We start from the raw sequence: 27,122 nt of genomic DNA on the forward strand, positions 1-27,122 counted from the left end.
CTTTGGTCACATGAAGCGACGCTTAAACTTGATGGAACAATTAACTGCCATAATTGCATGTACTGGGCCAGGAAGAATCCATACGTAACTGAGCCAAGGGATGTTAATCTGCCAGGAGTAACAGTCTGGTGTGGTCTTCTAGAGGGTTAATCGGACCGCACTCCTTTGACAACATTGTCATGGGCAACTCCTACTTGGAAATGATAACTCCTGGTCTCAGCATTGGTGTTTGGAAATGAAGATTATTACTTTCAACAGGGTGGGGCGCCACCTCACTTTCACCTGGATGTGACGCCATTTCTCAATCTTACATTTCCTACCAGAGGGAGTGTGGAGTATCCCACTCGATCTCCAGATTTAACTTCTCTAGACATCTTTCTGTGGGGTACACTCAAGAACACAGGTTACACTGAGAGACCACACACCATTGATGATCTTAGAGAGCAAATTGAGCAAGTCTGTGATGCTATTCTGTTGGAAACAAAGTTGGCATGTCGCTCAGTCTTGAGTCTTCGTCGATGGTGTATTGCGATGGACGGATACCAGTTTGAACATTTGCACACCTTAAGTCAGACCATGAGGCACCTGACACCACTAAAATTGTATTTGTAATCCCTTTCATTAAAGAGATGTTCAGTTTCAAAGAGTGTATACATTATTTTGGGACACGCTGTATAATTGATTGTAATTATGATGAAAATATTGTAAATTGTTGGGTGACAGCCAAGGGAACTTTATTGAAATGTATCGGTGCCATTGTTTATCTTTGCGTATGGAGAGGTCTCTGTCGCGTTGCGGGCAGAGAGGAAGCAGAGTAGCTTGAGTCATGAAAGAGTGCGGAAGTGTTTGTTGGGCGCTTCTGCAGACGCGGTGTGCCGCTATGCTTGCTCCAGTGTAGAGGCGCCTGATCCGTTTACCCGCGAGTATTGAGAGCGCGGTAGAGGTGGACAGGCGGAGGAAGCTGCAATTCCAACTGTTGCCTGTCCCACAATTGTCCGTGGCTCTGGAGATGGCTCGGGGTTCTTCTCATCGAGCAGCAGCAACAGCAACAACAACGGCAGCTCAGCGTTGTTTTCCGCACAGCTACAACGTTATAAAAGTGTTAACTGACAAACACAGTAAAGTAGAGGCTTTGCTCAGCAACGTTTCTTTCACAAAATATGAATAACTTGAATAATAACTTGCAACAGTTAAAACTTATAGGGCACCTGTGTTGTCATTGTCCTCAGACATTATTACCAAGCAGTGGCCCTTTCCTTTCCATGCAATCACCGAGTGTCGTAAGAATACAGAAACTGATTAAGGTTTACTGCCAGTTTTGTGTATTTGGTACTGATTAGTTTCAGCCTAAATTTTCTGCCACAGTAACTGTTCATTCTTGTATTGCATGACAGAGGTTACTTAAAGTAAAGTAAAATTTGACTGCCAAAACTAAAAACTAAAGATATAGCATACGTTAAGAGAGAGCAACTTCATTTATTCTGTATTTAGCTTAGCAAGTGACTTCTGCTAACTTGGTATGTATTTTATTGTTGTTAATTTAAAAGTAAAATCAATTGTTCATTTGCTTGAAGTAAATTCACTTCAGTCTTTCAATAATTAAAAGCAAATTGCTTACCTCTTTCTAAGTTTTGCAATACGTTATACCGAGGGTGCTGAAACCATTTTTTTTACGTAACAGAGTTTAAGTTAAGCCAGTCATTCATTTAACCAGTAAATCCATCTAATTTTATCTTCAAAATTTAGTATTTCAGAATGGGTAACTACAAACTCAGTGCTTTCTGATTGATTTATTTTCTCGTGAATTGTTGTGTTGTGGAAAAGCGTGACAACCTTCTGTTGCCGCGCCAGTGATTATTTGCTCGAAATTCTTTGCCATTACCTTTCTCAAGATTCTGAAAATGCATTGCCCCAGCGGGCTGGCAACCGTTTATCTCCTTTTTAGCTAATCAGTCTTTTCTTTGTGTTATCAGTAATTTTAGTAGTAAATATTACGTGGTAAACTTTTTCTCCCCTGTGCGGTTCGTAAGCTATTGCACTATACTTCACCCATCTCAAAATTATCAACAGTGTTTAGCTTAAGTTTAGAATAGATTCTTCCATCAGAAGATTCTAGTTTCCTCCAACTAGCCGGAGTTATTTTACTTCGGTAACGATACCCTTACTAACTCCAAAATTTCATTGGCATATGCGATCACGGTCACTTATAGCGCAATCCAGTAGGCCGATTAGGAAGGGGGAGGTTACAAACAATACTCGTAGAATGCGGTCTTCTGGCTGCTGGTGTTGAAGTAACGCGTAATGATATAGATGCAATTTTTCAAATCGCAACACTTCAACAACCAGTCTTTGAGATATACGGATCTGCCTTGTTCTATCACGGATAATTCCCCGTACGTCTAGTCCTTGGATGACCTCTATCCATTATTTGTGAACGAAGGTTACCGGTTTCCCGAAGGCGTGGCTCCAGGCAACGAAAAACATTGTTATCGGGATGGCGCGTTTGAGGGTACCCTGCAGCATACCCACAAGTAGCAGCAGCAGCAGCTTGGTTCTCGGATGCACTCGGCACCATAAGCATAGCATACCGAGGTATTCATTGTTTGGGCAGGTCTAGAATGGTTATATTTCCATAAAGTATATGGACAGTTACGGAGTCCCCGCTTTCGGGAATTGTCCATCTACACTACTGGCCATTAAAATTGCTACACCACGAAGATGACGTGCTACAGACGCGAAATTTAACCGACAGGAAGAAGTTGCTGTGAATTGCAAATGATTAGCTTTTCAGAGCATTCACACAACGTTGGCACCGGTGGCGACACCTACAACGTGATGACATGAGGAAAGTGTCCAACCGATTTCTCATACACAGATAGCAGTTGACCGGCGTTACCTGGTGAAACGTTGCTGTGATGCCACGTGTAAGGAGGAGAAATGGGTACCATCACGTTTCCGACTTTGATAAAGGTCGGATTGTAGCCTATCGCGATTGCGGTTTATCGTATCGCGACATTACTGCTCGCGTTTGTCGAGATCCAATGACTATTAGCAGAATATGGATTCGGTGGATTCAGGAGGGTAATACGGAACGCCGTGCTGGATGCCAACGGCCTCGTATCACTAGCAGTCGAGATGACAGGCATCTTATCCGCATGGCTGTAACGGATCGTGCAGCCATGTCTGGATCCCTGAGTCAACAGATGGGGACGTTAGAAAGACAAACTGCACGAACAGTTCGACGATGTTTTCAGCAGCATGGTCTATCAGCTCGGAGACCATGGCTGCGGTTACCCTTGACGCTGCATCACAGACAGGAGCGCCTGCGACGGTGTACTCAACGACGAACCTGTGTGCACGAATGGCAAAACGTCATTTTTTCGGATGAATCCAGGTTCTGTTTACAGCATCATGATGGTCGCATCAGTGTTTGGTGACATCACGGTGAACGCACATTGGAAGCGTGTGTTCGTCATCGCCATACTGGCGTATCACCCGGCGTGATGGTATGGGGTGCCTTGGTTACACGTCTCGGTCACCTCTTGTTCGCATTGACGGCACTTTGAACAGTGGACGTTACATTTCAAATGTATTACGACCCGTGGCGCTACCGTTCATTCGATCTCTGCGAAACCCTACATTTCAGCAGGATAATGTACGACCGCATGTTGTAGATACCTGTACGGGCCTTTCTGGATACGGAAAATGTTCGACTGCTGCCCTGGCCAGCACATTCTCCAGATCTCTCACCAATTGAAAACGTCTAGTCAATGGTGGCCGAGCAACTGGCTCGTCACAATACGCTAGTCACTACTCTTGATGAACTGTGGTATCGTGTTGAAGCTGCATGTGCATCTGTACCTGTACACGCTATCCAAGCTCTGTTTGACTCAATGCCCAGGCGTATCAAGGCCGTTATTACGGCCAGAGGTGGTTGTTGTGGGTGCTGATTTCTCAGGATCTGTGCACCCAAACTGCATGAAATCGTAATCACATGCGAGTTCTAGTATAATATGTTTGTCCAATGAATTCCCGTTTATTATGTGCAGTTTTAATCATGTAGCAATTTTGATGGCCAGTAGTGTACATTACGGAAATATAACTATTGTAAACCAGAAGATGTGTCTATGCTGATGTGAGACCGATAGTTGAGAATATAGCACCTTCATACAGTTGTGTGTCTTTTGGAAATACCTCATCATTCTTGACTTTTAAATTGTTGTAATTTTTATGATAATTTTAATGGCAATCGAATGTTGAGTTTTATTATTGTTAATCATAATGTCTCTGAGCTGTGTTTGTCCTCACCAGAAAGTTGCTTGCGTGTATTGTATTTTCTGATGAAAGCTGGTTCTGCTCCGTGCCGCTTATGGCCGTTTGTTGGTTAGAAGGAGGCCAGCTGACGGCCTGCAGCTAACCTGCCTGCGTGCTGGACACACTGGAACTACACCTGGAGTTGTGGTCTGGGATGTGATTTCGTATGACAGCAGGAGCGCTTTCGTTGTTATCCCGCGCGTCATGCCTGCTAGTGTACAAGAACAACATTACAGGAGGTGTTTTCCAAGAGGACAACGCTTGCGCACATACAGCTGTTGTAAGCCAACATGCTCTACAGAGTGTCGACATGTCGGCTTGGCCTTTTCCATTATCGGATCTGTCTCCCGTCGAACACATATGGGACAACAATTACAGCACCAACAGCATTAATCCTCCCTGTACTGACCGACCAAGTGAAACATGCATGGAACTCCATCCCTCAAACTGACATCTGGCACCTATACAATACATATACATCTGCACGCTGTCAACAGTGTGGCGCTTATGCCGGTTATTAACGTTCCTTTGAGATTTGCAGTGGCTTATCTCGCTATTAAGCTGTGATCTTGCAGTGTTAATCATTTAAATACGGTGCCTACACAAATGCATTCCTGGTACTTCATCAATTGTTTTCTGTTGTTGCGATTTTTTTTCGTCAGCGCATGATATGGAGTAATCGAGTGATCTCACGAACAAGGTGAGGTGGAGCTCCATCGTGCATCAAAACATATGGGTGCAGAGTACCTCTCTCCTGTAGTGCTGGGATCAAAAGATGAAGCAGATCACAGTAACGTGTGCCATTCACTCGTCCTTGTGGTCTGAGCAAAAAAAAAAAAAAAAAAAAAAAAAAAAAAAAAAAAAAAAAAAAAAAAAAAAAAAAAAAAAAAAAATATCTTGGACTGTACCGTGAAGCCACACCACCACAGTGATGCGTTCAGTATGCAGGGATACCCATGAACGTTCGGTGGTAGTGCTGATTCCCAGATGCAGCGATTGTGAGTGTTCACTGTGTTGACTGCCTCAGTGAGCGAGTAACCCTAAAGTGTGATCCCTCACTCCACAAAATATTCCGAGGCCATAAGTCGTCAACTTCAGCCCTTGTGAGAAACATAAGAGCAAAGCCTACTCGAATGTTTCCGTCATGTGGCAAAACTCGGTGTGTAATGTGAAGCTTGTAAGGATATCGTTTCATAATTGTTCGCAACACTTTCAGAACGTTCGCGAGAGAGCTCGTGCACTGCACATTGCGCCCTGCGTTCTTAACCGTCGCAACAGTCCCTTCTTCTACAAGTTGCGTCTGGCGTTGGCATCTCAGGAGTAGTTTCCAAATCGCCACTTGCGAGAAAAGGACCTCTCCGGATTTCTCTAATGCATCGATGCTCGCGAAGAGCTCTTGTTTTGATAAAACAGCTTTAGGAGCAAAGCGCTGCTCACCTTGTCCGGATCCGTCCATGTTGGCTGCAACAGTAATGCCCAAGTGGCGTAGCCTAACGGCAAGTCAATACACATACACTACTAACAACGAAACTCCTGCTGAACACTGTCTGACCAACGTTCCTACGAAATCAGATACCTGTGCAGTAAATAGTTTTCCGTCTACTGTGGATAAAGTAGCTGAAGTGTAGTTTTAACGACGTCGTACAACTACAAGAAACCGCCTTTCGATCGCAGTCGAGTATCGTTCGCAAAATCTCGAATGCTTCAGTGACTGTATGTGAGCGAAAGCTTATCTGTTTTCACGTCGCTACAGATTGCACAATGTCCTTGTGGGCTGTAAAAAAATGTTCATCGACTCCTCTCTGAACGCCGTTTCTCGGAATTGTCCGGAGTTATCTTTCTCGTGTCATCATTTTTCACGGGAAGTTTTCGAGCTTATGTGTTACACATAATCTAATAGAACTTGTGATGAAACGCGCTGATCTCTTCTATACGATTCCTTTCTTTCTTTCTTTTTTCGCTGGTTCTGTGCGGTAGATATCGCAGACAGAGGAACGGCAATTACTACTACGTCACATAACAGTTTAAAATCGGTATCAACACTGTATCTGCTTCCCAACCTAATGAGGCGGCATGGCGGTCAAGAGACTGGCCTCACATTCGGCGGGACAATTTCAAATAACTGTTCGGCTATCACGTTTTCAGGCGAATATCGGAGCAGATAATTCCGACCATACTGGAATTCGTTGCGTATCTTGAGTTTGTGCTCTGTATCTAATGATTTAGATCTCGACGCAAAGTAAAACTCTACGATTTTTAGTATTTGAGATATGTTGTTGTGTTTCCTTAAATCTTCGCCAACTGTAACTACTATGTCTGACGAAGGATCACAATATTGTGTACTCAATCAAACATCTTTGTGTTTCCTATCTCAACTAGGCTCAATCTAGATATAGTAAGGGTCAGTGAAGTGAAGTGGAAGGAAGACAAGGATTTCTGGTCAGATGAGTATCGGGTAATATCAACAGCAGCAGAAAATGGTATAACAGGTGTAGGATTCGTTATGAATAGGAAGGTAGGGCAGAGGGTGTGTTACTGTGAACAGTTCAGTGACCGGGTTGTTCTAATCAGAATCGACAGCAGACCAACACCGACAGCGATAGTTCAGGTATACATGCCGACGTCGCAAGCTGTATGTAAGAAAATCTAATAGTCATGGGCGACTGGAATGCAGTTGTAGGGGAAGGAGTAAAAGAAAAGGTTACAGGAGAATATGGGCTTGGGACAAGGAATGAAAGAGGAGAAAGGCTAATTGAGTTCTGTAACAAGTTTCAGCTAGTAATAGCGAATACCCTGTTCAAGAATCACAAGAGGAGGAGGTATACTTGGAAAAGGCCGGGAGATACGGGAAGATTTCAATTAGATTACATCATGGTCAGACAGAGATTCCGAAATCAGATACTGGATTGTAAGGCGTACCCAGGAGCAGATATAGACTCAGATCACAATATAGTAGTGATGAAGAGTAGGCTGCAGTTCAAGACATTAGTCAGGAAGAATCAATACGCAAAGAAGTGGGATACGGAAGTACTAAGGAATGACGAGATACGTTTGAAGTTCTCTAACGCTATAGATACAGCAATAAGGAATAGCGCAGTAGGCAGTACAGTTGAAGAGGAATGGACATCTCTAAAAAGGGCAATCACAGAAGTTGGGAAGGAAAACATAGGTACAAAGAAGGTAGCTGCGAAGAAACCATGGGTAACAGAAGAAATACTTCAGTTGATTGATGAAAGGAGGAAGTACAAAAATGTTCCGGGAAAATCAGGAATACAGAAATACAAGTCGCTGAGGAATGAAATAAATAGGATGTGCAGGGAAGCTAAGACGAAATGGCTGCAGGAAAAATGTGAAGACATCGAAAAAGATATGATTGTCGGAAGGACAGACTCAGCATACAGGAAAGTCAAAACAACCTTTGGTGACATTAAAAGCAATGGTGGTAACATTAAGAGTGCAACGGGAATTCCACTGTTAAATGCAGAGGAGAGAGCAGATAGGTGGAAAGAATACATTGAAAGCTTCTATGAGGGTGAAGATTTGTCTGATGTGACAGAAGAAGAAAGAGGAGTCGATTAAGAAGAGATAGGGGATCCAGTATTAGAATCGGAATTTAAAAGAGCTTTGGAGGACTTATGGTCAAATAAGGCAGAAGGGATAGATAACATTCCATCAGAATTTCTAAAATCATTGGGGGAAGTGGCAACAAAACGACTACTCACGTTGGTGTGTAGAATATATGAGTCTGGCGATATACCATCTGACTTTCGGAAAAGCATCATCCACACAATTCCGAAGACGGCAAGAGCTGACAAGTGCGAGAATTATCGCACAATCAGCTTAACAGCTCATGCATCGAAGCTGCTTACAAGAATAATATACAGAAGAATGGAAAAGAAAATTGAGAATGCGCTAGGTGACGATCATTTTGGCTTTAGGAAAAGTAAAGGGACGAGAGAGGCAATTCTGACGTTACGGCTAATAATGGAAGCAAGGCTAAAGAAAAATCAAGACACTTTCATAGGATTTGTTGACCTGGAAAAAGCGTTCGACAATATAAAATGGTGCAAGCTGTTCGAGATTCTGAAAAAAGTAGGGGTAAGCTATAGGGAGAGACGGGTCATATACAATATGTACGACAACCAAGAGGGAATAATAAGAGTGGACGATCAAGAACGAAGTGCTCGTGTTAAGAAAGGTGTAAGACAAGGCTGTAGCCTTTCGCTCCTACTCTTCAATCTGTACATCGAGGAAGCAATGATGGAAATTAAAGGAAAGGTTCAGGAGTGGAATTAAAATACAAGGTGAAAGGATATCAATGATACGATTCGCTGATGACATTGCTATCCTGAGTGAAAGTGAAGAAGAATTAAATGATCTGCTGAACGGAATGAATAGTCTAATGAATACACAGTATGGTTTGAGAGTAAATCGGAGAAAGACGAAGGTAATGAGAAGTAGTAGAAATGAGAAGAGCGAGAAACTTAACATCAGGATTGATGGTCATGAAGTCAATGAAGTTAAGGAATTCTGCTACCTAGGCAGTAAAATAACCAATGACGGACGGAGCAAGGGGGACATCAAAAGCAGACTCGCTATGGCAAAAAAGGCATTTCTGGCCAAGAGAAGTCTACTAATATCAAATACCGGCCTTAATTTGAGGAAAAATTTCTGAGGATGTACGTCTGGAGTACAGCACTGTATAGTAGTGAAACAAGGACCGTGGGAAAACCGGAACAGAAGAGAATCGAAGCATTTGAGATGTGGTTCTATAGACGAATGTTGAAAATTATGTGGACTGATAAGGTGAGGAATGAGGAGGTTCTACGCAGAATCGGAGATGAAAGGAATGTGTGGAAAACACTGATAAGGAGAAGGGACAGGATGATAGGACATCTGCTAAGACATGAGGGAATGACTTCCATGTACTAGAGGGAGCTGTAGAGGGCAAAAACTGTAGAGGAAGACAGAGATTGGAATACGTCAAGCAAATAATTGAGGACGTACGTTGCAAGTGCTACTCTGAGTTGAAGAGGTTAGCACAGGAATGCACAGGAATGGAATTCGTGGCGGGCCGCATCAAACCAGTCAGTAGACTGGTGACAAAAAAAAAAAAAAAAAAAAAAAAACACCTCAACTGAGCCGTGGCGGGCGGCGGGCTCGCAATCGATTTCACGTGCCTGGATTTCGAGCATTTTTCAGTGGCGCCACTATTGGCTGTGAGAATCGATTGTAGCTTGTCGCTGACTGTCTCTGGTAGGGCGAGTCCTAACGTACGCCTTGAGCTGCGTAGGGGAAGGCAATACTAGCCAGGCAGAGAGTCACAGCGGGAAAGAGGGCGTCACGTACCGAGTTTCGGACACTGTGGATCAGTCGCCTGTTATCTCTGTACATGTTAAGACTTGGTGAAATTGGTGAAGTCGGAGTTAAGACATCGAACTGGGTACGGCGTCCTTTTGTCTACGGTTGCTAATTTGTCCGGCTTTGATATTCCGTGCTGTGCGGGACTGAGTGCTGGGAGCCGCACTAGATATCTTCAGGATAATCAAGGGCACGAAAGGGAAGCGGTGGTTGGGAAGGGAGTGAGACAGGGTTGTAGCCTCTCCCCGATGTTATTCAATCTGTATATTCAGCAAGCAGTGAAGGAAACAAAAGAAAAATTCGGAGTAGGTATTAAAATCCATGGAGAAGAAATAAAAACTTTGAGGTTCGCCGATGACATTGTAATTCTGTCAGAGACAGCAAAGGACTTGAAAGAGCAGTTGAACGGAATGGACAGTGTGTTGAAAGGAGGATATAAGATGAACATCAACAAAAACAAAAACGAGGATAATGGAATGTAGTCGAATTAAGTCGGGTGATGCTGAGGGAATTAGATTAGGAAATGAGACACTTAAAGTAGTAAAGGAGTTTTGCTATTTGGGGAGCAAAATAACTGATGATGGTCGAAGTAGAGAGGATATAAAATGTAGACTGGCAATGGCAAGGAAAGCGTTTCTGAAGAAGAGGAATTTGTTAGAATCGAGTATAGATTTTAGTGTCAGGAAGTCGTTTCTGAAACTATTTGTGTGGAGTATAGCCATGTATGGAAGTGAAACATGGACGATAAATAGTTTGGACAAGAAGAGAACAGAAGCTTTCGAAATGTGGTGCTACAGAAGAATGCTGAAGATTAGATGGGTACATCACATAACTAATGAGGAGGTATTGAATAGGATTGGGGAGAAGAGGAGTTTGTGGCACAGCTTGACTAGAAGGGATCGGTTGGTAGGACATGTTCTGAGGCGTCAAGGCAACACCAATTTGGTATTGGAGGGCAGCGTGGAGGGTAAAATGCGTAGAGGGAGGCCAAGAGATGAATACATTAAGCAGATTCAGAAGGATGTAGGTTGCAGTAGGTACTGGGAGATGAAGCTTGCACAGGGTAGAGTAGCATAGAGAGCTGCATCAAAACAGTCTCAGGAGTGAAGACCACAACAACAACAATCAAATATCTGCCATATCGTGCGTTTTTGGTCAGTATTTCTCATACTACGATAGGCCCACATGTTTTGCTTGCACTTGGTGGCTTGCTGAAGTATTTGAGTGTAATTACCCAAGGAAAGGCTGTGTTGTTTCAGATTGTTCGTATTTCTGATCAGTAGAATTTGGCTGTGTATGTAATTGTACCTGTATTTTCAGTGTTTTTAAGCATTTTGCGTTTAGTGTTTCATTTTAACAAAAAATTTCCTGTATTTAATATATGTATTAAATTTGTGTTGTAGGTTTACATACCACAGTACCAAGAAGGAGGCATTGTTTGTAGGATCTGAAGGTACCGCCTCGCAGGGGTAAGCTTGTCACTTTTCTTACATAACTGCTTGCTTCACGCAAGGTTCTTTGCCGTGTGGTTTGCCTAAATTTGTCAGATCTTATTCTGAGCATTTATTAATTTCCTCTGTATCAAATTTTATTCTGCTAAATGCTTCAAGAGACATTACCTTCGCCACTATTACGTTTTTTGATATTATGAAATGTGGTTAAGGGTAATTTTTTGAAGTTCTGTGGCGGATTAAAAGCCCTTATGCTGAGCATTTCTCGAGATGGTGGACATTAATATGTGCCTAACTTGTTTGTTTGGCCTATGTTTCGCGTAAGGTGCGTTTGACCGAGACCTACGAGAATGACAGGCCGCGGCGCGTACGTCAGGGAGGTTGCCCTGCGCCCGCTCGCTCGCTCAACTCAGCGGACAAACTACGTTTCTACACCTCTTAACCTGTAACTAGGTGTGTGCTTACAAAACGGGAATTGCATCTATTACTGGAATCCGCTGTTATGGAGTCTTACTGTTATTAGTTCTACAATGATGGAAAGTCCATAGGCCCACTTATAATTTGTTACAGCTGCACTGGGGTATAATAAAATTAAAATCATGCCAACATGATTATCAGTTGCATAAGGCACCTTCTTGTATGAAATGAGGACTGTTAAGCAGAAGAGACTAAGTGAGCCGTTATACCATTTATATCGAGTATTAAATTAAATTTTGTTGTAGTAAGGCTTGATAATAGCAGATTCCAGTAAAATACGCAATTCTTAGTACGCAGGCGCCCAGCTGCGAGTGAACAGGTTTAGAAACGCATTTTGTCTGCTGAGCTGAGCGAGCGAGTTCAGGACTACCTTCGTGACGTACGCGCCGCGGCCTATCTTTCTCGTGGGCCTCGCATTTAACAGCCCTACGTAGTCTGCTGAGCCTCGCGGCCAGGTTTCCAGCGGGTGGTGGCCGCATGGGCTTGTTGCCGGTGACAATAACTTTGTGCAAATTCTCGATTTCACTCTTTGCACGTAAATGTAAGGTAGTTGGTGAAATCCCCAAATACAGGGTGGGATAGGACAAGGAAAGGATGGAAGGGCTTCCGTGTTCATCGGCTGCCTTTGAGGCGTGTCGTCTTGGCCCGCTGGTTCGCGCTGCATGCTAAAAGATTTAATGTAATGGCTCTATCACTAATTAGCGGAACCGTATTTAAATTTTTACATTTCCTTTGGAATAAGCTTGTATTGCACATTTTGTGAATTCCGGGTAGCTAAGTTTTTCTTAAAGCACTGTCTTGATTATTATGTTCCGCTAATGTTTCCAAATTATTTAGCCACGATTACTGTTCGAGCCTAACTTGATAATGTACTTGTCTCACGGATGGACAACCTTAATCCATTTTGCTATTTTGGTACTCGATAAAATTTCCAGTAGATGTTATTCTGATTCTTAGCGCTGTAGTTGCTGCCCTGTGTGCTAAGAGCCTCTTTATTAAAAAAATTCAACCAGTCTCCCGAAAATCCTTCGAAGGCTTCATCACCTTTCCTTAAATTATTATAAGAGACTGTTGCTGCTGCACTTTGACTGGTTCCATTTTTATAAGAAAACAAGTTTTAAATATTTTTTCCTCTTTTGTATTTAGTCTGCCACTGAGTTTTGTGCCTTGTTAAGCTAAAATCGTTTGTTAAAGCAGATTATTGATGTAACCAACAAATTAGCTTTACCCTGTCACTCATAATTATTTGTGGTTATTGTATCAATGTATTCATGCTATAATGTGGTGGTTAAATGTAAACAAACGGAAAATGACGCTGTTATTCTGGGTTCGCCCTTCTATACTTTCTTGGTCCTGCCCCATCCTGTGTCTAGGGATTTCACCAACGAGATTAGATTTACGTGTAAAGAGTGAGTTTCCAAAATCTGCACCAAGTTATCATCACCGGCAGGTGTTACGGCGTTTAGAAATAGTTCCCATCTTTCTGTAAGTATGTGTCATTAAGGGGCAATCTGACAGGTAGCTAACGACCAAATGTGCCACGTAATTTATATTTATCTCGTTAAAAATGACGGTACTGTTACATTCCTGGAGCCGCATAATAATCAAAATTTTCTTCTACCGCTATTCACAACTGCTCTGCCGAGGGTTGTCACTTATCAAACCGTGTACTTATCAGTGCAACGCTTCCAAGAAAGATGAGGCAATTAATAATCAGTAATCTGTCCATATAATTACTCTCGGGATCCTCTCCCCATGGTGAATGTGTTTTGGAGCTATTAATTTTATTTCTAGCTTCTTAATATTTTTGTTGCATATAATCCCTTAGCAAAAATTCCAGGTGGAGAGAGACCAAAATTAAGAATCCAGGTGTACCCTACTGAGGAACTGAATGACTGCAACTGAAATTGGATATAGAAGAAGTTGATAATTTGCGTGAGATGGCAGCAACCGTTAAAACGTACGTTAAGTTTCAAACACTTTCCTCTCTAGCTAGTGTAAATGCGGAGATGTAGGCGACAAGTTTTGATTGTTGGAACTGAGTAATAGCCAGCAATCTCTAGCTGTAAAAGTCGGTCAGTTCCTCACCACAGAAGGTAGTCCTTTGTCTCCACTCCTCACTGTGTTTGTCAACGACGCTACTTTTTTATGATAGGAAGGTTACTGAAGTTCAACGTCTCAGTACGTCGAAGTCCGGAGTGCAGCTGTTAACATTCTCACTCCCTCAATCGCTAACCTGCATCAACATCGTCCAACGTGAACACGATCTGCTCCTAGCATTTGCCACATTATATCAAGACACTGCTTCTTCGAGCAGAACGTCATCATGCGGTTCACACTCTGATACCGCCGTTTCCACTCTGTATGTACGACTAAGTCGCACCTCAGCCGAAATGTGACAGCGGCAGCTTTGTGGTAAGAAATCACCGGAGCCATTCCCTTCGTCACTTTGATCATGAAATCAATCAATGGTTCGGTAGTCTTACTCTGAGATCGTGGCATATTCCCTGGATTAAATGGTATTATGCGCAGGCTACTCTTGGCTCAGTGTCTGTAGCTGTATTCTCAAAATACATCACATTGTTAACCATTAACCGATTTTTTATCCGAGTGGGGCGGAAATCGGTAGATATAAGCGATATACATAAACAAATCATTTCAAATTCAGAAAAAAACTGGATGATACATTTAAGAAAAAGATGTTCACAAATTGAGCAACCAGTTATTCGGCTTGGCATTGGGGGAATTCTGACGATATAACGCGCCAACTGGACAGCATTTGGCAAGATAACTGTTAGGACATCCAACAACTCGACCAATCAGTGCCATGCCAAATATCTCCTAGAATAAGTGCCAGAGGTGAACCAGTGCGTTATTGACTTGCTCAGTTTGTGAAGCACTTCCTCTTGAATAGATCATAGAATTCTTTGGAAACTGTAATCTTCCTTTGTGCAAATGTACATCACATCTACAGATTTCAGTCCCATTCGGATAACTTTTTGCACTGCGTTTTCTTTTTGTTCTTAAAGTGTAATTTAAATCCCAGTGGAGCGCCAGTGTTAGTTGCCCCATTGGCCTGGGAAAGTTATTTAAAAATTGCGGGGGGGGCGTGGCCAGTAACAGGTGGGTAGTAAACTACGTCAGCCTATTGACTCAAGGACGAAGTTTCTTTGGTAAGTGACGGGAAGGAACTGTAACATGATTCATTAAACGACTGTGTTAAACTGTACCCAAGGCTTTCTGGAAGAACAATGATACAACTTGAACTCAACCAGCATTTCGTATCCCTCAACCTGTTACTGCATGTAACATACAGAAGAAGCGGGTACAAGTCTCTGTCCGGTAATCATGCTGCAGTCCTTCTTGACACAGTCAGATGGTTGCAGGAATGGTTTCTTCTATAAAGTTACAGTATATTTCTGGACTGTTCATTAAATAATGCAACACATTTTTTCTGAATGTGGTTTGGTTTTATCCTGGATTTCAGTTCACCTTACTCTTCTCCACTCTTGGCTACAAAACCCTATGTTTGAATATAGTCTTCATTCAATGCGATGGCCTTATGCCACCTTGCTGAGAGGGTCTACTTGCTCCTATGGTGCCACTCTAGTGGTAGACATTGGAGCCAACGTCTTGCTGTATCCATCTGTGTACTGCTTCCCATGGAGTGCATTCTTCATTAGGCCAAAGAAATGGAAACTGGAAGGTGCAAGATAAGGGCTGTAGGGTGGATGAAGATGAACAGTCCAATTTTTTATGAACTCCGCTCAGGTGCACACACTTGTGTGAGGTAGTGGTGCAAAGCTTTTCTGGTGCATTTTGTTTGTGTGGGTTACATACATTCAAGGGCAAGCATGCATTCGGCAGCAAATTATTGCTTCCTGCACTCCCCTTAACCTGTTGTTATGCTAATTGATTTATGATCACTCGAGGGCTAATTTACAACCATCTGGGGTACTCCCTCCTTCTGAGAAACCACCCACCCCTCTCTCCTCCTCTACTTCCCTTCCTTCCCTGTGAATCTCTTACCCAGCACAATGTCCCAAGCAACTGGAAGAAAGCACAGGTGACTCAGGTGTATAAGAACGATAAAAAAATGGACCATAGAATTACAGACCAATAGCCCTAACTTGTTTGCTGTAGAATCCTTGCACATATTCGCAGTTTGGATATAATAAACTTCTTTGAGATTGAAAAGCTTACATCAGTGAACCAGCATGGTTTTAGAAAGCATCACTAGTGCAAAACTCAACTCACTCTTATCTCACTTGATATATTGTGAACTATAGATGAAGGGCGAAAGGCAGATTCCATATTTGTAGATCTCCAGAAAGCATTTCACACTGTGCCCCACCACAGGCTGTTAATGAAGGTAAGAGCAAATGTAAAAGTGCACAGATATGAGAGTGCTCAAAGACTTACCCCAGTATGTTGTCGTCAACAGCAAGTGTTCATCAAACACAAGGGTATTGTCAGGAGTTCCTCAGGGAAGTGTGATAGCACTGCTATTGTTCATGAATCTGGTCTATGTGGGGACATGTGTACTAGACATCCACGTGTACCACTTGCACTATGAATTTGCCCATTTAGATGATCCTAGGTTACTTCATATCGATATAGATAGCTTCATCTATTGGGTGAAGAACTGCAGTCCATATGAAGTGAAGGGGTGTAACCATGAAGAATTTGACACATCTTCATACATGGCCAATAACCCTTATGATACTATTCCACACAAAACGGTTATCATCCTAATGAAACACTAGTCGAATGTGTCACCAATTGTAGAGTTTTTAGATCTGCGAACAAAAATGTATGTGTAGCACACATTGGAAGATGTCACTCAGAGGTGGGCTAAGGGCATGCCGCATCGAGAGCCCTCTTGATTGAAGCCTATTTGCGATGTCTCTACAGTGGTGTTTGCAGTGTTCCACCACAGACACAGCGTATGGTGTGGCAAACTAGAATTTGATCTAGAGGACATGAGGTGTACGCTGTGATGCAATTTAAAGTTATGTTGTGCAAGACGCGACTGCGACGCTGCCCCCGCCTCTTTTCCCACTCTGGCAGACGGCGACACGGCCGCAACACGACAGGAGTCGTCGCTGTTTCCCAAGCTCCTGTCGGCGGCGGCGGATTCAAATACATAAGAAAAATAAGAATTCCGATTTTCTTGCTGTAAAAAATACTGTATGTTAATGCAACAAAGTTGCATCGTCTCCCAGAGTTAGTTTTTCGATACAGATTCTCCTTTTACTTTAAAAAATTGAGAAGTATCTCTTCCGGTTTTGCGTGTTTTTTTCGCTGTATATTACTTCTCTATCAATTGTGAGGAAAGTAAAAGGCACAAAAAATTGATGTTTCCGTATCTTACAGTTTCACATCACAGTTTGATAATGAGGTGTCTATTTTTCCGATATTCATCACAGTTATTCCGATACTTATTTTACAAGTAACCTACTGCATAAAATTTGAATTGTGTACAGTGAAAAATGTGGTCGCTAGCTACTTTACGTATGGTTCACGTTAGGTCATATATCGTTGCCGATGAAAAGAAAGTAACATATCGAAATTATTTTTAAAGTTGAGATCGGAATGATATCGATCTCCGTTTCCGAGATTTGGGCACATATATCTCCGGGAGCGTCGCGACTAGCCGCCAGTTCTGTCGACGTGCAACGAGAATCGTGTGGTCATCACACGATAGAGAATGCATTAGTTTTGTTTCGCTGACACATTTGGACCTAATGAAACCATTTTATGTCATATTTCTCCGGTATGAGTTACTAATATTTCTCCATATGCTCTTGGCAATTTCATTTAAAATGCCACGAAATGTAGGTTTCTTTAAGCCAAGTGATCAAGCAGAACCCATTTTCTTGGTTTTGCTGAGGCATCTGAACCTGTTCCAAGCTTTCTTTCTCGTTTATTTCTCTGATAAGAGTCCCGAATAGTCCTCCATCTGTTTTTGCACATTTCACCTAAAATTCCAATGAAAGATAAACTTATTAACAATAAGCGCACGCTAGCGTCATTGCATTGTTTCAAGTTCTTGACAACAAGATGGGGTTACACCTTAAACATTTCTAGAATTTTGATTCTGAACGTCTACAGTATACACTGGCAGAAATGTGGAAGATATAATGTCCGTGCTTGTTCACAAAATTTTCCCCAAATTATACTTGTCAGTTTCTCCCATGCAGAAACTTTTGGAACAAGTTAAGGCAACTTTCATAGCCGACTGAATCTTTACTCCCATCCCAATGAACTTCCATATTCTTATATTCTGACAGCATACATCGTTATCGATGACAAGAGCATTTAATCTTGCCAAGCTGCACTCAAAAGATGACTCCAGGATTTACAAAAGACGAATTTCAATTGTGAACTGTGTCAGACCAGAAGGGCCTTGTAAAACAGTAGTGCACTTTTGGCACAAGTTTTTTGAGCACCATCTTCTACCAATGAATTGAAGTGAATGTGACAAATTACTTATTGCAGCATACTATTTGCGCAATCTGTTGTGAAACGCCTTCCTCAAAAACGAACATCTATTGATTACAGAAAGCTGTACAACAATCTGGTGGTGGTTTTTCACAACTAGAAGGTATCATCAAGACACCAATCTACCGTTTACTTTCAAAGTGAAGATATTGTAAAATGTAACTTTCTCGTTGTACTTTAGATTGTTCATTTTATAATGTACTTGCCGTTTTCAATTTTTATCGTCAGAAAAAAGAGTAATGCGAAAATTGACCTTCAAGTTCATGTTCATCATTCTAATTCTACATCTGCATGGATTATACTGATTTTCATAACAGGCCTGAAAAATTTGCATTAATGGGAAAATATTATATATTTCACTCACTTGCCAGTTTCAACTGTGCACCAATTTCTTCCTAAATTCTGTCTCTGAACATAGTGTCTCTTTATTTAGGGTTCTTCAAATCGTAAAGGCAAGGATGTTGCGGGAGCAGCTCACAGAGCATCACATCCTGTGAGTGGCTCATTTCAGTTGTCCTTGACTGGCTCGATATCTTTCTGGTAGCCGTACGTCTTTGTGTCGTGCGACTTCCGTCGCAACACTGCTCACTGGTGCAGTGCTGCGGCAGCTGCCGCAACAGTCGCGCGTCGCATCCCAAACTCGAACTGCGCATGCGCCAGCAGGCATCTTCTAACGTCACGTAGCGACCCGTCGCAGTCGCTAGTGTCCGTCGCGTCTTGGACAACGTACCTTAAAGCTGACCTGGCACCTTACGATGATAAAGGGTCGTTTGTGATGATGGAATAAAACAATCCTGTATTCGCACTATTCACTTGTTGAGAGAGAGAGAGAGAGAGAGAGAGAGAGAGAGAGAGATAGAGAGACAGAGAAGGTGGGAGTCATGGGACTCTGAGAGGGGTAAATTTTGCAGAATAGTAAGATGGTTTTATCATTGTGTAAGTCTTCTGTGTGTGTGTGTGTGTGTGTGTGTGTGTGTGATGTAAATATTTGTTTATTTATGCACATCAAATGGGTGAGAAATATGTTCTACATACGCCTGTAAACATATACAGGGTGGTCCATTGATAGTGACCGGGCCAAATATCTCACGAAATAAGCATCAAACGAAAAAACTACAAAGAGTGAAACTCGTCTGTCTTGACACATATGGTACACAGATATTTTACAAGTCCAAATTTTTGTCGACGAACATGGTGTGTAGATTTTTCACCAGATATACAAGGTGGTCCATTGATCGTGAACGGGCCAAATGTCTCACGAAATAAGCGTCAAACGAAAAAACTATAAAGAACGAAACTTGTCTAGCTTGAAGGGGGAAACCAGATGGCGCTATGATTATCCCACTGGATGGCGCTGCCGTAGGTCAAACGGGTATCAACTGCGTTTTTTAAATGGGAACCCCCATTTTTTATTACATATTCGTGTAGTACGTAAAGAAATATGAATGTTTTAGTTGGACCACTTTTTTCGCTTTGTGATAGATGGCACTGTAATAGTCAAAAACATGGCTCACAATTTTAGACGAACAGTTGGTAACAGGTAGGTTTTTTTAATTAAAATACAGAACGTAGGTACGTTTGAACATTTTATTTCGGTTGTTCCAATGTGATGCAAGTACCTTTGTGAACTTATCATTTCTGAGAACACATGCTGTTACAGCGTGATTACCTGTAAATACCACATTAATGCAATAAATGCTCAAAATGATATCCGCCAACCTCAATGTATTTGGCAATACGTGTAACGACATTCCTCTCAAGAGTGAGTAGTTCGCCTTCCATAATGTTTGCACATGCATTGACAATGCAATTACGCATGTTGTCAGGCATTGTCGGTGGATCACGATAGCAAATATCCTTCAGCTTTCCCCACAGAATGAAATCCGGGGATGTCAGATGCGGTGAACGTGCGGGCCACGGTATGGAGCTTCGACGACCAATCCAACTGTCATGAAATGTGCTATTCAATACTTCTTCAACCGCACATGAGCTATGTGCCGGACATCCATCATGTTGGAAGCAGATTGCCAGTCTGTCATGCAGTGAAACATCTTGTAGTAACATCGGTAGAGCATTATATAGGAAATCAGCATACATTGCACCATTTAGATTGTCATCGATAAAATGGGGGCCAATTATCCTTCCTCCCATAATGCCGCACCGTACATTAACCCGCCAAGGTAGCTGATGTTCCACTTGTTGCAGCCATCGTGGATTTTCCGTTGCCCAGTAGTGCATATTATACTGGTTTACATTACCACTGTTGGTGAATGATGCTTCATCACTAAATAGAATGCATGCAAAAAATCTGTCATCATCCCATAATTTCTCTTGTGTCCAGTGGCAGAACTGGACACGAAGTTCAAAGTCGTCGTCATGGAATTCCTGGTGCATAGAAATATGGTACAGGTGCAATCTATGTTGATGTAGCATTCTCAACACCGACATTTTTGAGATTCATGATTCTCGCTCAATTTGTCTGCTACTGATGTGTGGTTTAGCCACGACAGCAGCTAAAACACCTACCTGGGCGTAATCACTTGTTGCAGGTTGTGGCTGACGTTTCACATGTGGCTGAACACTTCCTGTTTTCTTAAATAGCGTAACTATCTGGCGAATGGTCCGGACACTTGGATGATGTCGTCCAGGATACCGAGCAGCATACATAGTTCATGTCTATTGGGCATATTGTTCACAATAGCCATACATCAACACTATATCAACCTTTTCTGCAATCGGTAAACGGTCCGTTTTTTTTTCTTTATTGTTATTTTCATACCTAAACAATCAGGTAGGCTGTCAGCGGCATGCTACGCCGCTCTTCACCCATAGAGTTGACAATAACGGAACACAAAATGGAGAACCAGAGTGAACATAGTGACGGGCAAAGGATAGTGGTCACAGATACACGAAAAACACGGAGCCATTCACACGCAACGATAACGACACTGAAAACACGTTTACACGGCGCACATAACACTGAGGAATCCTACTGCACAAACGAACGTAGAAGCGTGACGGTGGACACTAAAAACACAAAACGACGTCACATACACGTGAAACTGATGGCCATGATCTCCAGCACGCGAATGTCCACAGATGGTGTACGAGTCCGGGGACCTGCCAAGGGGGCGGAAAGGGGAACGGGAGGGAGAGGGGTGAGCAAGGTGCCAATGGCGGAGAAGACGGAGGAAAAAATGGAGGAAGGGCTGGAGGGGAAGCCCGAGGGAGGAGAGGGGAGAAAGGGAGGAGGGAGGGAAGGGGGAGAGAAGGGAGGGCGAAGGGAGGGATGGTGCCCAAAGGAAAAAATACAGGAAGAGGGAGGGAGGATCAGAGTTGGTAGGAGGGGTAGATGGAGGGGAGGAGGACATCATCAGGGAGGGGGAACTGGCGGAAGCCACCTTAGGAGAGGGTATGGAGGGTGGAGAGATGGAGACCGGGTGGGATGTGGGAATACAGGTGTGGCAGTGGGTGGGGGTGGGAGAGGATGGGTGAGACAAGCGGGTGAGGAGGGTCGAGTTTACGGGAGGTGTACAGGATCCGTATCCTTGCAAGGAAAAGGAGGAGGTGGGGGAACAGAATGAGGTTGTACAGGATCCGCGTGGGGGAAGTGAGACAGATGCGATAGGCGAGGCGGAAAGCATGGCGTTCAAGGATCTGAAGGGATTTATAAAAGGTAGGGGGGGGGGCGGAGATCCAGGCTGGATGGGCGTAACAAAGGTTAGGGCAGATGAGGGATTTATAGGTGTGGAGTATGGTGGAGGGATCCAGACCCCACGTTCGACCGGAAAGGAGCTTGAGGAGACGGAGTCGGGAGCAGGCCTTGGCTTGGATTGTCCGGAGATGGGGGATCCAGGAGAGGCGCTGGTTGAGGGTGACGCTAAGGTACTTAAGGCTGGGGGGGGGGGCGATAGAGCGGCCATAGATGGTGAGATAGAAATCAAGGAGGCAGAAGGAAGGGGTGGGGGTGGTTTTGGCTACAATGATCGCCTGGGTTTTGGAAGGATTGACCTTGAGCAACCACTGGTTGCACCAAGCGGTGAATCGCTCAAGATGGGATTGGAGAAGATGTTGGGAGCGCTGCAGGGTAGGGGCAAGGGCAAGGAAGGCGGTGTCATCGGCAAACCGGAGAAGGTGGACGGGGGGTGACGGTGGCGGCATGTCCGCCGTATATGAAAGGTACAGAAGGGGGGAGAGGACGGAGCTTTGGGGCACACCGGTGGAGGGAAAAAAGGTGTAGGAATCTATGTGATGGATGGTGACGTAGGAAGGACGGTGGGAGAAAAAGGAGTCGATTAGACAGACGTAGTTAATGGGAAGGGCGAAAGTTTGGAGCTTGAAGAGGAGACTGGAATGCCATACGTGGTCAAAAGCACGTTCAAGGTCCAGGGAGAGGAAGATGGCGAAGCGATGGGAATTAAGCTGTTCGGAAAGGAGATGAGTGAGGTGAAGGAGAAGGTCGTTGGAAGAGAAGGATGCCCGAAAGCCACACTGGGTAACGGGAAGGAGGCGATGTTGGTGGAGATGCTGGTGGATGCGGCGGGTGAGGATAGATTCCAGGACCTTGCTGAAGACCGAGGTAAGGCTGATGGGACGGTAGGAGGAGACGGCGGACGGCGGTTTACCAGGTTTAAGGAACATCAGGATACGGGAGGTTTTCCACAGGTCGGGGTAGTAACCAGTGGACAGGACTACATTGTAGAGCCTGGCCAGGGCGGAGAGGAAAGAGACAGGAGCTTCACGAAGGTGACGGTAGGTGACACGATCGTGACCAGGAGCAGTGTTGCGTTTCGTGCAGAATGTAGCAATGAGATCCTGTGTAGTGATAGGGGCATTGAGTTCCGTGTGTGCAATTCCAAGTACTGGAAACTAGGTGCGAGGGGAGGGACAGAGGTGTCAGTTCGATCGTGGACATCCGGGAAGAGGGAGTAATCGAACTGGGGATCATAGGGGATGGAAAAGACATCGGAGAGTTAGGAGGCAAAGTGATTGGCCTTACTAAGGGTGTCAGGGAAGGGGTGATCATCATGGAGAAGAGGATAGTAGGGGGAGGGTTTAGTTCCGGTAAGGCGACGGAAGGCTGACCAGAACTTGGACGAGTTTATAGGTAGGGCGGCATTTAAACGGGTGCATGTCTGTCGCTACAGTTCGTTTTAACATGGCTAATGTATCACGAAGCAAATACCGTCCGCACTGGCGGAATGTTATGTGATACCACGTACTTATATGTTTGTGACTATTACAGTGCCATCTATCACAAAGCGAAAAAAGTGGTCCAACTAAAACATTTATACTTCTTTACGTATTACACGAATATGTAATAAAAATGGGGGTTCCTATTTAAAATAAAGCAGTTGATATCCGTTTGACCGATGGCAGCGCCATCCAGTGAGCCAACCATAGCGCCATCTGGTTTCCCCCTTCAAGCTAGACAAGTTTCGTTCTTTATAGCTTTTTCGTTTGACGCTTATTTCGTGAGACATTTGGCCCGGTCACGATCAATGGACCACCTTGTATATCTAGTGAAAAATCTATACACCATGTTCGTCGACAAAAATTTGGACTTGTAAAATATCTGTGTACCATATGTGTCAAGAAAGAAACTGTACACCAAAAATATATATACCTACCCTGCATGTCACGTAAATACAATAGTTTAAGTTTCACCTGCCACTAGTTATCCACATCTGACTAGATTTTGTGTGCATGTGTATATACATAGTTAAGTCTTTCAGAATTGTTGTATAACAGCCATAAAACTACTAGTACTAGGACTGTTGTAGTGCAAGAACAGAAGTATCTCATTAATATTTAGCTTAGGTTTATAAATATCAAAACTAAATATTTCAATCAGTTAATTTTTTTGTTTTTGTATAGAAAAAGTGTCTTTGCATTGAATATTACAACCAAATCGTACCTCAAAAGCCAAATTGTATCTCAAGAGTAAAACTGTATCTGCAAGAATTGAATAAATGAAAAAATTCGTTACCCTACATCTTTGTTAATCACAAGAAATCTATCCTGGTTGTTTATATAAAGGATGTGCGGGACAAAAATGACATTAGTTTCGAACATGAAGGTGAAGTTTAACATAGAAGATAAACAAATATGTAGAAATGTTGCATGGGATTACACTTATCGTGCAGCATGAGTTGGCTTATGGGAGCAGAAGGTATGTGACTGTCTGCTTCCAAAGATGTATAGCAAACACGTCTAAAATTATATCACCAGTACTTGAAGAAAACCACAGATGTCGTATCTGGGCAAAGCTGTATACTATTAAGGTGAGCGCAGGGTAAAAGAAACCATACACAGATTATGAGGTAAAAATTCATTTATTTCTCACCCAACTTAAAAGTAATTACACGTTCTCATAGGCAGACGCAACGCTGTTTTCACAAGTCTTTGTCTTTTTGAGTCGATGTAGAGGAGGACACATGTGGAATTCCACGTCTAGAATAGCAGCAAACTTGAAGATTCGACACATCCCTGTGATCTTCTCTTCACTTTTGACGTAGATGATGATATCCGTGTGGTTGAATAATCGAAGCGACGTCACCATATCTTTATAGGGTGTACCAGGGTCATCCCATTGAGTTCCATGGTAGAAACGTGTTAACCAATCCGCACTCCATGTTTAGCATACTTCACATCCTTGAAAGACCTCAGTGATGCAATGTTTGTCGTCTTCTGTGTGTGCTGTGCTGCAACATCGTTAAATATGAACTGTCTGTGCTCATAATCATGATAGAAACACTAAGTGCCTGCAATGTTGTTTACATCCTGAGATGCCACTGTGAAATGCTCTGGGTATGGGTCTTCACTTGTTCAGCTCGTTGCACAACACCAGTGAGTAGGCAGTAATTAATCACATGGTCATATAGAACTAGAGCTTACGGTACAGTATGTTCTGGGAAATTTTCTAAGGATTAAAATTCAATTCATATATCTATTGGTACAGATTTGATTATCTCGTTCAGTTTTGAGCAAGCTATTACGATGATTGACGTCATCTCCTTGCATTTCTGTGGGCTGAGTAGGCATCATTCCTCTTCATTCTGTGAAGCACGGAGCTTCACATACATGTCATATGCTAGACTATTTACATTTTCACGCCACTGCAGATGTAAATTATCAAAGGTAGAATTCGGACTTATCTGATAGCATCATTTCCTACATTCCCTCTTCTATTGGTCTGGATTGCAGATGTAATGAACATGGCCGTCTCCTATTGAGCAGAAGTTTCAATAGACCACGTTTGTCGGCCTACAGTCACTAACAGTGGATTCTCGAAAGCCTCCCATGAACGAAAAGATAGCGTCAGAAATCAATGGCATTCAGAACTTTCAAAAGCTTCAAACGCCAGTCATCTGATGCGCTCCATATTTTATTGGTGGTGATCTCGTTATCCTCTTGAGTTCATTGAATGTACTAGTTATCATTTGCACTTCGTAGTCCACAGCTCGTGGTCGTGCGGTAGCGTTCTCGCTTCCCGCGCCCGGGTTCCCGGGTTCGATTCCCGGCGGGGTCAGGGATTTCCTCTGCCTCGTGATGACTGGGTGTTGTTTGATGTCCTTAGGTTAGTTAGGTTTAAGTAGTTCTAGGGGACTGATGACCATAGATGTTAAGTCCTATAGCGCTCAGAGCCATTTGAACCATTTTGCACTTCGTACCAGAATAAGTTCCCTTTTAGCATTCAGAACATTCAGTGCATGTCCTCAAAGCATCTCGTAAGCAGTTTGAGGTATACAAGCAGTAAATCTCTTGTACTCTTCCACTGTTGTATCCAGGAGGTCGTCTATGAACCATCCAGAATTTTGGAAATCGTTCCAATCCGAGGAAAAAGCAGACATACGTTTTAAGAGTTGATTTTAAGCCTACATTGTACGTACACTCAGTCTCGACCTTGTTAAGTTCAAATAATATCTCATGAAACAGGAACGCTGAAGCATTACATGTAAGGTTTGATGGCACTATGGCAGTACCATCCCTTCTCGTAAATGATCCCTCAAGATATATGAAACTCCTGTGTGGGAGGGTTAAAGCGTCTTGGTGTTGGATGACAATCCTAATTTCATTGCTGTTGTTAAATGTGGTTGATGCATAAAGTTTCTGCGAGAACTATTCCTGGTGTATAATACGCTCATCATATTCCACTGGGTTAGTTATATGGAATGACGACATTGTGTGATTTCAGATCTACTGATTTAAGAAACTCAGTTTCTGCACGCTATACCTTGTTCTGCTGTAAAGTGCTGTGCCATGCGTTATACTGTGATTGTAGCAATCTACGCATAACTTTACAGAGTCATTGAATGACACGGTTTCTAATGGGCACGGTAAAAGTGTAAAACTCAAATTGTCTTGACATCTCGCTGAATCGGGTGTACTGCCGGTGGTCTGCGTTTTTGTAACACAATATTTCGACGTCGTAACTCGGCGTCTTCATCAGGTGCCTCCTGTGACTGACCGACGGGCTGACCGTGTCCCGTATTTATGTCTGGACGGCGTCTGGCGTTCCCTACGCCGTCTGTTCCCGCTGCGACCATGTCGGTTGGTCGCCAGATGTATAGCGTACCGTACTAGGTCCGCGCCCGCCAGGCGCTGTTGGTGACCGTTCCGACTTTCTCCAGGGCGACGGTGTCGGTTGGTCGCCAGGTGTTCTGTCTTCCGTCAGCGCTCTTCCGCTGTTTTCCCCGGTGGCGGCCGTTTCATGGCCTTCCCTACTAGGTCCGCGCCCGCCAGGCGCGTTCATCGCAGTGTCGACAGGCTAAGTTTGCTGTTCGTGAGCGTTCCGACTTTCTCCAGAGCCCCTGCCATTCTCCAGATCTTGTGTTTTCTTCCATTGTTTTTGTAATAGGTCCAAAGCCGGGTTCCACGCCGTGCTGGGCTGGTATCCAGCTTCCCAGTCTATCAAATTCTCTGTCATCTTGATTTCAATCGATTCAGTGAAGACGCTATCCCAAAATTTGGGGGGTCTGAGATAAGAACCTGGTTTTATTATAATTCATGGTG

General features: G+C 43.3%; 1 protein-coding gene across 1 annotated transcript in view; it reads left to right on the plus strand.

Annotated features, from left to right (window-relative positions):
- Positions 1–27,122, plus strand: part of LOC124771984 (lipopolysaccharide-induced tumor necrosis factor-alpha factor homolog) — a 168,007-nt gene that overhangs the window by 67,679 nt on the left and 73,206 nt on the right. The window contains exon 2 of the mRNA XM_047249329.1: positions 11,085–11,144. Coding sequence (XP_047105285.1) covers positions 11,085–11,144 — 60 coding nt within the window. The remainder of the gene's footprint in view (positions 1–11,084; positions 11,145–27,122) is intronic.

This window comes from Schistocerca piceifrons, chromosome 1 (genome assembly GCF_021461385.2).
Source record: "Schistocerca piceifrons isolate TAMUIC-IGC-003096 chromosome 1, iqSchPice1.1, whole genome shotgun sequence".
NCBI lineage: Eukaryota > Metazoa > Arthropoda > Insecta > Orthoptera > Acrididae > Schistocerca > Schistocerca piceifrons.